Below are 12,498 nucleotides of genomic sequence, written 5' to 3'. Positions count from 1 at the left end.
TCTGCACACAAAGCAGATGCTCTGCCGCTGAGCTACGGCTGTTACAACCTCTCTCAATGTCTTTCACAGGCCCTTTTATGTATATCAGAGGAAGAGAGGCTCCTGCTGGCTTGTAGCAGAAGGGCGCCTCTTTCCTTTCGTTCTCCTGCCTCCTACTCACTCTCCCTTTGCCCCCAGCCTGCCTGTGCAGCCCCCAGGGATCGCTGAGCTCCGAGTGCCGTCCGGATGGGGGGCAGTGCCAGTGCAAGCCTCACGTCGTGGGCCGCCGCTGTGAACGTTGCTCCCCCGGCACCTATGGCTTTGGGCCCGGTGGCTGCAAAGGTGAGTCTAATTCAGGTTCCGACCTTTCCTCCCCAAACCCTTTCGTCTTTCCTTTTGAAAGCAGGGGCCGGTCCTCGCTGGGCTCCTGCGTTTCAGTCAGTGCTGATGTAAACAGTCTGCTAGTACGGAACCGCTGGGAATAGAGAGCTGTCCGGTCTCCTCTTGCTCCTGCCGTTGCACCAAAGTGCAAACCGCATTTGAAATTCCTCCTTGGGTTGCAGAAGAGGAGCTGCTTGCAGAGTTGGGGATGGAGGAGCAATATGGGGGGAGGAAAGGATAACATGCCCCTGCCTCCCTCTTTCTCCTTCACCCACTATTAATCCCTCCCAGTAGCAGCTGACAGGGCAGGGATGCTTACCTGACCTCCTGTCACCTGAGACACCACGACTCACCCAGAAGGGGGCAGGTAAGGCAGCGGCGAGGTCAGCGCAGTGCAAACGCACCAATGGAACCAACTTGCACTTGCACCATGCTGACCTCCCCACCACCTCGCCTCTCCCTCCCAGTAAGTTGCAGTGATGCAGGTGGCAGGAGGTCAGGTAAGTGCGCCTGCCCTGCCAACTGCTGCTAGGAGGGCAGAAGGAACAAGAAGAGACTGAGACAAACCACAAACCTGGGTTTGGTCAGCATGCTAAGCCAAACCATAGTTTACATCACAACAACCCAGTTGCAACAGCACCAGAGGAAAAGCAAAGTGACCCAATCTCCTCACCTCATGTTTGCACCTTCACAGAATTCGTGGTTTGTCTTAGTGTTACGTGCAAACGAGCTCACTCTGCTTTTTACTTTCCTCAAGACAGCTCCTCTATTATAGATATTGTAGCACTTGCACTCAAACTACAGGGTTCGTTTGTGTTTTTTTACAAAACTGGAGCAGCTGTGCCTTTCTGTAGATGCCCTCTTTATTTTTCTCTCTGTCCTTTGATGTACCTCTTCATCCTGACGGACGCTGCAAAAATCTTAAATGATCAGGTTCAGGAAAAGATTGTGCGAGTGCATTAATTTTAATGCAAAGCAAGCACGTTTCCGTTCTGTGATTTGCATAATTGGATGTTGAAACTTCTTGGCACAGACTGCGAAGCACCTTAGCAGACACAGGTGAAGGGGGGTTGCATATATGGGGGGGGAGGCATGTGATGAGCAGGGCAGGAGGCGTCCACGGATCGTTACCTTGTGTGTCAGGAGGAACAGCGGCTGGGAGCGTGTGCGTGACTTCTCCCCCTCTCTCCTTGCAGTGTGCCAGTGCAACAGCGAAGGCTCTCTGAGCGGTTTCTGTGACAACTTCAACGGGCAGTGCCCATGCCGGTCTGGTGCCTTTGGGCCGCGCTGTGACCACTGCCAGCCTGGCCACTGGGGCTTCCCCAGCTGCCGCCCATGCCACTGCAACGGGCGCTCGGAGGAATGCAACCCGCGGACGGGCAGCTGTTTGCATTGCCGGGGCCACACAGAAGGAGATCGATGCCAAAGGTGAATATCCTGGGACAGCCCCCGGTGGAAGTGGGGGGTGTATCCATGTGTATGAAGTCCAGAGGGAAAGGCCTCCTGGCAAGGCCTAACTTCCAAAGGACCAAACCACGATCTGCAAACAGCCCTGGGGATGAACCCTCACACCAATGGCAAGGAATATGTTCCTCAAACCCTTTTTGTTCCCCCAAATTGCAGTTGCGTGTCCGGATTCTATGGGAACCCATCGCTGGCCTCAGGGGGCCACTGCCGGCCCTGCCCCTGCCCTGAGGCACCTGGCTCTGGACGCCATTTTGCTGCTTCTTGCCGCCAAGATGGCCGCTCTGGGACAGTAGTTTGTAGCTGCCTCCCAGGCTATACAGGCAAGTCCAACTTTCTAGTGCCCTGTAGCCCTAGGATTGGGAGCTTGAGAGGAGATGAGGAAGGGGTGTAACAGAGACAGAAGCCCACATGGTAACCTCCTTCTCAAGTCATGCTTCTCTGGGAACATGAGTGCATTGATAGACCTGTGGTCACAGTTTATGTGTGTATTGCAGTGGAGATTGGGGACAGGGCTCCTTTTACCTCACACAGCGCCTTTTACCTCATGAACGACGCCCTTTATCTCACACAGCGCCTTTTACCTCACACAGGCCCGCGCTGTGACGAGTGCGCTCCTGGTTACTACGGCAACCCTTGGCAGGCCAGGGGGCAGTGCCAGCCCTGCGCATGCAACAGCAACATTGATGTGGCAGATCCGGGATCTTGTGACCGGCGCACAGGCCGCTGCCTCCGCTGCCTCTACCACACCGAGGGCGACCAGTGCCAACACTGCCAGGGAGGCTATTATGGAGATGCCACACGACGCACCTGCCGCCGTGAGTGTCTCTTGTGGAGAGAGATGTGTTTTCCATCCGGCACATGTTGCTCCCATCGCTACCTGCCTAACCCTGACTTTTGGTGGTCCTTCAGTAAACGAAAGAGGATCAGGCCTCGGGCTTCCTGATTATTTTTTCAACAGCCAGCCTGTTAATTTTATGGAGGAAGGAGATCACCGCAAACACTCAGGGCTTATGGTCCCGGGACCAGCTGCACCTTAAATCTTAACCACATATCATTTTGTTATTCCCAAGTTCGGATCTCAACAAAATCGTTAACTGCGAATGAAACCCCCTAAGGCACCCACGTCCCCTTCCTGTAAGTAAGGCCATTTATATTGAGACCCAAGAGGAAAGCTTGTCTTCAAAAAGCTGTGAGGAACTTGGTTTTCTAATTCAGTATCTGGCATATTTCAGAGGACCAAGAATGTGAGCTTCTTGTTTCTTTTTTAAAAAATAGGAAAGGGGGAGAAACAAAACACAAAAATCCAGTTTCCTCAGAATTGCCAATAAATGTGACTAGTAATGTTGCTGGCACTAAGGTGCAGTGATAAGAAGGAAGGCTTCTTTGCCTTCCACGCAGAACAAGGATGCTTGTGGGGAACAATTTAGGAGTCCAATTATCTGCAATGCCCCTTTGTGCCCCATATCGCCCCTCCACACACGCACACAGACACCGCAGTACCTTGCTGAAGTGTGAAAGCTGCCTAGCTTTCTAATGCCCAAATGAGGCATGGCTTCTTTTTAAATCTACATGACTGCATATTTAATTACAGATAGGTAGCCGTGTTGGTCTGCCATAGTCAAAATAAAAAAATTCCTTCCAGTAGCACCTTAAAGACCAACTAAGTTAGTTCTTGGTATGAGCTTTCGTGTGTATCTGAAGAAGTGTGCGTGCACACGAAATCTCATACCAAGAACTAACTTAGTTGGTCTTTAAGGTGCTACTGGAAGGAATTTTTTTATTTTGCATATTTAATGTTCGTCCCGATCCATTGCTTCGCCCTCCAAGCGGAGCCTCTTTTTCTTCGACCTGCCATTTTGAAAGCACCGGTGTTTCTTTTGTGTGTAGTGTTTCTGTGCCTTCCCTCCCTGCAGGCTGTTCCTGTAACTTCCTGGGCACGGTTCGCAGCCAGTGCCCGTCACAGGACCAGTGCCAGTGCGAGCGGTACAGCGGGCAATGCCAGTGCCTGCCCAACGTCCAGGGGCAGAACTGCGACCGCTGCGCTCCCAACTTCTGGAACCTGGCCAGCGGTCAAGGCTGCCAGCCCTGCGACTGCCACCCGCAGTACTCCCTGAGCTCAGCTTGCAATCAGGTTAGGATGGGAAGCTGTGTGCCGGGCGAGGCTGGGAGCCTCCAGGGCAGGAGCGGGAGGGAAGCATTTTCTTCTAGGGAACCTTCTGAGGGCCACGGATCAGCAGAAACAAAGGTGGCTGAAACCATGAAAGTAAATGTGTACCTTTGCAGGCTGATTTCTGCACTCCCATTGCTTCCATCCTCAATCCAGGCAGGGGGTGGGCCAGATGACTCTTTGGGCCCCTTCCAACGCTACAGTTCAAAGATACAAAGGGGGGGGGGCGCAAATCAGGGCCAGTAACAGGAGTGGCTTGGGGAGGGAGGTAGGTCTGGAGGGCCTCTTTATCACACCCCTGATCTGGTGCAAAGCTGTGTTAGGAAGGAGGAGAGTGGAGAGCATAGGAACACAGAAAGCTGCCTTACCCTAAGCCAGCCCATTGGTCCATCCAGCTCAGTAGCGCCTACACTGACTGGCAGCAGCATTGCAGGGCCTCAGACAGAGGGTGCTGCCAGCCCTTCCTGGAAATACCAGAGGTAGAACCTGGGACTTTACGCATGCTAAGCAGTGGATGGTGAGCGGTGGCGGTGTTGGCGTTGCAAGGCTCCCAACTGCAACATCACGGAGTCTTATCCCTCTTCACCGCCAATAACGTTTGTGGAATCAGATGACCCCAACTTGACTTCAGTATTGGAGCGTTTAGATGATATTAAAAAGAGCAATACTCTGTTTCTCCAACAATTGAAACGATTGATATGCGACCTCTGCAGACTATATACCCGTATTTTTCGCTCTATAAGCCGCACCAGACCACAAGACGCACCTAGTTTTTGGAGGAGGAAAACAAGGAAAAAAATATTCTGAATCTCAGAAGCCAGAACAGCAAGAGGGATCGCTGCGCAGTGAAAGCAGCAATCCCTCTTGCTGTTCTGGCTTCTGGGATAGCTGTGCAGCCTGCATTCGCTCCATAAGACGCACACACATTTCCCCTTACTTTTTAGGAGGGAAAAAGTGAGTATTGTAGAGCAAAAAATACGGTAATCTTCCCCAGCATCCCGATGTTGAAATGTTAGATCAACCATTGCCGACTGGCCAGAATGGAACAATGGAAGAGGTTACATCAGAAGAGGAGGAGGAGGAAGATACGGGTGAAGATATTGATCTGGATCATTATGATATGAAGGAGGAAGAACCTGTCAATGGAAAGAAGACAGAGGATGATGGCATTGAGAAAGAGAATCTGGCAATCCTAGAAAAAATCTGAAAGAGTCAAAGGCAAGATCATCTAAATGGTGCAGTCTCTGGGTCTGTCCAGGCTTCAGATCGACTTATGAAACAACTCAGGGATATATATAGGTCGCAGAGTTACAAGTCAGGGATTTATTCAGTGGAACTTGTAAATGACAGCCTATATGACTGGCATGTCAAACTTCTAAGGGTTGATCCTGACAGCCCATTGCATAGTGATCTTCAAGTCTTAAAAGAAAAAGAAGGTGTAGAATATATTTTGCTCAACCGTTTGTGAGAGTGGTCCCTCCTGCGCACACTGGCGGGTATCTTCTCGGTGGAGGTGCATTATGCATGGAGCTGCTTACTAAAGAGGGTTGGAGTAGTGCCTATTCTACAGAATCTGTCATCATGCAGATCAATGCCACATTAGTCAAAGGAAAAGCCAGAGTACAGTTTGGAGCAAATAAGAACCAATATAACCTAGCAAGAGCACAGCAATCCTATAAATCTCTAGTACAGCTACATGAGAAAAATGACTGGTTCACACTTCCTAAAGAAGATGGTTAACATTGTGGATATTTCATACACTTGGACCAATGTCAGTAAAAGATTTTCCTTCCAACACAGATTCAACTATGAATGCCCCTATAACAGCCATACTGAATATTCTCGCTCATAGATAACTAGTGGATAATCTGTTGACTGACACATCCAGTATAAGCTACAGCTGTACGATTCTGCTCTGCTGTCAAGTATCTTCAACTGAACAGTTTTAAAACTTTATTGTCGCCATGAATTAAGCATACCAATCCCCACTCCATTTTAGAGTGTTAATCCTTCAAACTGGGCTCTTACCAGTCATTAAGATCTCCCCCCTTTATATGCACTTATTTGTCCTTTCTTACACCCAGCTAGGGCTAGGGGCTGAGAGGTAGTGTGAAGCAGTGGTTAGGGTGCCCGGTGAGGATCCAGATCTTTGCTTTTGTACCCTGGCAACAGCTTCTGTGTCTCACTTTTCCATGGGGCAGGGTACAAAGGGCTCGCTTTGGGGAGTTCTTGAAGTTGTCATGCAAACTGCGCCTGCCTTGTAGTTTACAGGGCAATGCCAATGTCGGCCAGGTTTCGGGGGCCGCACCTGCTCGGAGTGCCAGGAGAACCATTGGGGGGAGCCCAGCCAGCAGTGCAGAGGTGAGTGCTGCGTATTCTGAAACCCTGCCGTTGCTCCGGGCTGTGCAGGGATCCTGAAAATGTTTTTATTTCATTTAAGCGAGTTTCTGGTCTTGATGCCCATGAAGGTGATGGTTTGGATCCCGAGAACTATGAATTAAATTATGTTTGCTCAGAGGGGTTTACCCCTATTTCACATTTCAGCCCCTTTCACCTCTCCCCCCCCCCCAAAACGATACTTCCTAAGGGTCAAGAGATGCTCCAGAATTGGGTTCCTTCTGCTTGCACAGAAGGAACTCTTCAGTCCAAGCCGTTGTTTAAGAAAGGGGAATCTTCCTACTTCATTGAGAGTCTCCTGGTAAATTACAAGGCACTGGAGACTTCCTGTGCCTTTTGTAATATTTATTTGATCATGTACTGGAAGCAAACTGGCTCCTGAAGCAGGCAGCACAACCTCTTAATCCAGCATTAGATTCTCAAAGGCTGACATTTGCATCCCAGTTTCAGCAAACTCGCCGGCTAAACATCCAGCACTTCATCTGACTCTCACTTCCTGCCCAAATTGATGTTTTTCTGCCTAGTCCACTCTCTGAAGGACACGACTCACTAAAAGGCTGGGTATCCAATCTCATACCAATATGCTTGAAAGTGCGAGGGTGGCGCTGTGGGTTAAACCACAGAGCCTAGGACTTGCAGATCATAAGGTCGGCGGTTCGAATCCCAACGACGGGGTGAGCTCCAGTTGCTCGGTCCTACTTCTTGCCAACCTAGCAGTTTGAAACCATGTCAAAGTGCAAGTAGATAAATAGGTACCTCTCCGGCGGGAAGGTAAACGGCGTTTCCGTGTGCTGCTCTGGTTCGCCAGAAGCGGCTTAGTCATGCTGGCCACATGACCCGGAAGCTGTATGCCAGCTCCCTTGGCCAGTAAAGTGAGATGAGCACCACAACCCCAGAGTCGGCCACAACTGGACCTAACGGTCAGGGGTCCCCTTTACCTTTACCTAATATTTCAAGCAACGACATTTGAGATCAACTCAGCTTCTTGATTCTGTTATGAAGCCATTTGGAGTGGGCGATTTAATACTAGATCACACTCTACTAGCACACATGGTGAAATAATAGGAATGGCATTTAAATAGGCAGAACTAGGAGAATGTGTTTTTTACAAAGAGCGATTTGGAGACCCTGGGTTCAGACTATTAAGGGATTTGTTTCTTCGCCTATGCTTTCTGGAAAGGTATGAGGGTGTATCCCTAGTTGGCAAAGAAAGGGGTTGTTGGTTGGAGACACCGAGCACATTGTCGTAGGAGAACTCTGCTAGAGGAAGGAGGGATACCCAGTTGCTGTGCTGGTAGCCGACATAACGGCACAAATATTGCTGTAAAGTCATGTCAGTTTTCTCCAACTCGGCATTCATCGCAGGATGGCGGGTGGACAAAATGCACAGTTCCACTGCCAGCATCTGCATGAACTGGGCTGTGAACTGGGTACCTTTGTCAGAGACGATCCCCGGCGGTAGCCCATGCAGCTTGAAAATGTGGTCTATATTACCAAGCATTAATATCAAGATGTGAAAAATATGGAAACAACAAGGAGAAGCAGGACTAAGATGTGGAGATATGCTCCAGAGATCCAGACTGCGGGGAGCCCCAAGAAATTAATAAATACAATTTGGACTATAATTTGATCTTTTTTATTTTATTTTATTATTTTTTTAATTGAAGTAGTATGATTGGATATTAATTATTATTATTATTATTTATACCCCGCCCTCCCCAGCCAAGACTGGACTCAGGGGGCTAACACCTGATACAAAAACAAATTGACCGAAACACAACTTAAAAACAAGATTAAAATACAACATTAAAATACAGCCTCATTTCAACGGAAACTCAAATCAAATACTTTTTGGGGGATGGAAACGTCAAGTCTTCACCAAGGTTAACTTTCCAGACTGGTCCTACATGGGCCAGAAAAATTGGATGTTTTTTATTGGAATTTTTTTTAATGGTTTTTTTTTTTAAAAAAAAGAAAACGTGGTCTACAAAGAGTTGGGTGGTTTCCTTGGAGGTGGGGGAGCCCTTTATGTGGGATGAAGCCCTTGGAAGACGCCACGTGTGAAGGAATAACACTCTCTCTCCTTTACAGCGTTTTGGGAGAGCCAGTGTGGTGTAGTGGTTAAGAGCGGTAGTCTCGTAATCTGGGGAACCGGGTTCGCTTCCCCGCTCCTCCACATGCAGCTGCTGGGTGACCTTGGGCTAGTCACACTTCTTTGAAGGCTCTTAGCCCCACCCACTTCACAGAGTGTTTGTTGTGGGGGAGGAAGGGAAAGGAGAATGTTAGCCACTTTGAGACTCCTTTGGGTAGTGATAAAGCGGGATATCAAATCCAAACTCTTCTTCTCATGTTGCGTGCAGCCTGCGACTGTGACCCTCGTGGGATCGAGAAGCCGCAATGCCACCGCATCACTGGGCACTGCTCCTGCCTCCCGGGGGTCTCGGGTGTGCGCTGCGACCAGTGCTCCCGAGGTTTTGCCGGCGAATTCCCCGCCTGCCAGCCGTGCCACCAGTGCTTTGGGGACTGGGACCGCATTGTGCAGGATTTGGCCACTCGCACCCGCAGCCTGGCGCAGCGCGCCCAGCAGCTTCAGCAGACAGGCCTCACCGGGGCATTTGAGGGCACCTTCCGCCGACTCCAGGACAAGCTGAGTGCGGTCCAGGCCATCGTCAATGCCCGCAACGCCACCGCCAGTGCAATCACCCACCTCTTGCAGAATATGGATTCGCTGCGGTGAGTGACGGGTGGCCTTGGTACCTGTACATGTGCAGAGGAAATGGACCTGGCTGGAGCCTAGGAGCAGTGGGTAGGCAGAGTAGCAACTGAGCTGCTGCATTCAATTTTTGTCTTTTGTTTGTCTTCTCCCAAAGAATCCCAGGTACCATAGTTTGTTTTGGGAGCTGGACTTCTCCCTCTCCCTCTCTCTCTTCTTACATTTTTTTACAGTGGTACCTCGGGTTACATACACTTCAGGTTACATACGCTTCAGTTTACAGACTCCGCTAACCCAGAAATAGTACCTCGGGTTAAGAACTTTACCTCAGGATGAGAACAGAAATTGGGCGGCGGCAGCAGGAGGCCCCATTAGCTAAAGTGGTGCTTCAGGTTAAGAACAGTTTCAGGTTAAGAACGGACCTCCGGAACGAATTAAGTACTTAACCCGAGGTACCACTGTATTTGCAAGTTTCTCAGATTAAAACTTTACCTTCACATATCGAACGTACAACATAGACACAAGATTCCCAAAGAATCTCTAGGACTTCCCTCCTCACCTTTGTGGGTCCTGTTGTTAATCATTTCCTCCTGCATCTTTTATAATAGCCCACATCTTTTACATCTCCGTTGTTTCCAAAACTCACCATTAAACTACAAGTGCTATTCCAATCCTACTAACGATTTTAACTGTTTATACAATGGTTTTTAAGGTAGGTTATAAATTTCCCCCATTCCTTATTAAAATTTTGGTCTTCCTGACTTCTGATTCTTCTGGGTCTTTAGCCATTTCGGCATAATCCATCAACTTAATCTGCCATTCTTCTCTGGTATGGGCTTTATCTTCTTTCTATCTGTGGGCCAATAACATCCGTGCAGCTGTGGCTGCATACATACCGTATTTTTCGCTCTATTGGACGCAGTTTTTCCTCTCAAAAAATTGAGGGGAAATGTGTGTGCGTCCTATAGAGTGAAAGCAGGCTTGTGCCGGCAGGGAGAGGCTGCACGGGGCTAAAGGGGAAGCCAAAACAGCGAGCGGGATCCATCCTGCTCGCTGCTTTGCCTTCTTCCATAGCTGCGCACAACCCCTCTGGCAGGGAGAGGTTGTGTGCAGCCTGTACGCTGCTCTTTGGGGCTGGGGGGGGGGGGAAATATTTTTTCCCTTGATTTCCCCCCCTAAAAACTGGGTGCGCCCTATGGTCCGGTGCGCCCTATGGTGCGAAAAATACGGTAAATAGTTTTTCTGCTCCCTTGGGATTTCGGCACCTAGAATTCCTAAAAGAAAGGCTTCAGGGTTGTTGTTTTTTAGAAAAGGTTATTAATTTCATTTCTCTGAAGAGCAGCAGTGGGTGGTTTAGTCCTGGCTGGCAGTGCACCTCTTTCCCCACTGAGAGCCAGTGTGGTGTAGTGGTTAAGAGCGGTGGACTCATAATCTGGTGAACCGGGTTCGCCTCCCCGCTCCTCCACATTAAGCTGCTGGGTGATAAAGCAGGATATCAAATCCAAACTCAACTCCTCTTCTTCGTCTTCTCCCTCCCGCTTCTCACTTACGTCCTCACACCAGGCAGGAGATTGCCGATGTCACAGAAACGCTGACCAGCCTGGAAGGGTTGCTGACGGCCACCCAGGACAGGAACTTCAACGCCAACCATGCTCTAGGCACGCTGGAACGCGGCGCCCGGGCCCTGAACCTCAGCCTGGCAGACCTTGCGCGCCAGCTGGAGGCGCTCAAGAATGCCAATGTGCTGGGTAAGTGCGTGTCCAAAGTGACGTAAGAAACATACTCCCCCCACCCCCCATTTTTACCCAGCCCTTTCGTCTAACGTAGAATTGCAGTTCTCCCCCTGGCCCCACACCCTTTTGACTTGCAGCCTCTGCTCATGAGCCAGAGTGGAGGCTAGGCATGTTTTTAATGTTTCATGCTGTTTTTTTATATTTCACTGGGAGCCGCCCAGAGTGGCTGGGCAACCCAGTCAGATGGACGACATATATATTATTATTATTATGGGGGTTTCCCATAGGTCTAGCACAGACTTCCTCAACTTCGGCCCTCTAGATGTTTTGAGACTGCAATTCCCATCATCCCTGACCACCGGTCCTGCTAGCAAGGGATCATGGGAGTTGTAGGCCAAAAACATCTGGAGGGCCGAGGTTGAGGAAGCCTGGTCTGGCAGAAGAGATGCCCAGCAAGGGCCTCATAGTCCTGTTCTTTAATCCCGCCCCCACTTCCCCCGGCAGGAGCCTATGACAGCGTCCGCCAGTCCTTTGTCCAATCGCGGGAAGCGGAACACCGGGCCAATGCTTCCACGGTGGGTTTCTCCAGCCCTGTCGGCCAATCGGCCGCATCCCGGCGACGCACAGAGCACCTGATGGCAGCCCGGAGAGACGCTTTCAATCGGCAGAATGCAGCCAACCGGCGAGCCCTGACCGACCTGTCGACACGCGTTCGAGGGCTGAGTCTGCATCGGATCAATGAGAAGGTGGGTGGGGAAGCTGGGAAGGAAACACCACAAAGCAAAGCGTGTGAGAGCCAGAGATGGGGAGCCAGAGGCCTTCCAAATACTGCCAGACTTCCAGCTCTCATCAACTCCGGCCAGGGGGACTAATGACACGGTGGGTCACAGTCTCCCCGCATCCCTGAGGTAGCCAGTCAGGTCTTGGTTGAGGGGAAAGGTGAGCTCAAGAACTTTTCAGACCGCGCTGCTAAGTTTCTGCTTAATGTTCTGTTGGTATTTTACTGCGAAATGTTATTCTGTGGTACTTCGATGTGCCCATCTTCTCTGTGAACCGCACGGAGCAAAGGCGAGGAACCTTTTCCCGCCTCTTGAGGGCCACATTCTGTTCTGAACAAGCGCCTGAAGGCCACACGCCAGTGGTTGGGCAGAGCCAGAGGCAAATATGGCCGGAGCGAGGAAGGAAACATTTTGACAGCAGGTGAGTGTCAGGGACTGGTTGGACGCAGAGGAATGGTGAGGGGGGAACCGGCTGGGAACCCCCAAGGGAAGAAGACTCAGGGACTGGTGGTGAGATGACAATGAGTGGTCAGAGGGAGAAGACTGGGAGGAGGTTGTCAGAAGCTGAAGAGGTAACAGGGTTCAGTGAGTGGAGGGAGTCTGTGGCAGAAAGAAGTCCAGAATCAGAGGTAGAAGAGGGAGCAGGACTGTGGGATGAGGGAGGCCAAGAGGCAGAGAGGAGTCTGGCTGGTGAAGAGGCCTTCCTGCTGTGACAAGCTCCCCTCCCTTCCTGGTCTCCCAGTACCAGGAGAAGCATGAAGAGGGCGGAGGAGAAATCAGTGTCACATAGTCACACAAGCGCAGCCTCAGATTGCTTAGGGGAAACCCTGGAGGACTTAGGCAGCTGTGGAGAGGGAGGGCCCTTCATCTCCGCAATTGCTC

The 12,498-nt window shown here is 50.4% G+C and overlaps 1 protein-coding gene and 1 pseudogene across 2 annotated transcripts in view; both read left to right on the top strand.

Moving 5' to 3' along the window:
* LAMB2 (laminin subunit beta 2) overlaps positions 1-12,498 on the top strand; it is a 61,689-nt gene that overhangs the window by 36,572 nt on the left and 12,619 nt on the right. The window contains exons 18-26 of the mRNA XM_083491038.1: positions 178-321; positions 1,557-1,788; positions 1,984-2,147; positions 2,418-2,642; positions 3,741-3,958; positions 6,259-6,355; positions 8,752-9,124; positions 10,668-10,852; positions 11,342-11,583. Coding sequence (XP_083347164.1) covers positions 178-321; positions 1,557-1,788; positions 1,984-2,147; positions 2,418-2,642; positions 3,741-3,958; positions 6,259-6,355; positions 8,752-9,124; positions 10,668-10,852; positions 11,342-11,583 — 1,880 coding nt within the window. The remainder of the gene's footprint in view (positions 1-177; positions 322-1,556; positions 1,789-1,983; positions 2,148-2,417; positions 2,643-3,740; positions 3,959-6,258; positions 6,356-8,751; positions 9,125-10,667; positions 10,853-11,341; positions 11,584-12,498) is intronic.
* Positions 4,879-5,899, top strand: LOC310701919 (ubiquitin-conjugating enzyme E2 Q2-like; annotated as a pseudogene). Its single transcript has one exon. The product of its transcript is annotated as a ubiquitin-conjugating enzyme E2 Q2-like (transcript).

The sequence above is a fragment of the Podarcis liolepis genome (assembly GCF_965112155.1).
Source record: "Podarcis liolepis genome assembly, chromosome: 2".
Classification (NCBI taxonomy): Eukaryota; Metazoa; Chordata; class Lepidosauria; order Squamata; family Lacertidae; genus Podarcis; species Podarcis liolepis.
This window is presented reverse-complemented; position numbering and strand designations above follow the sequence as displayed.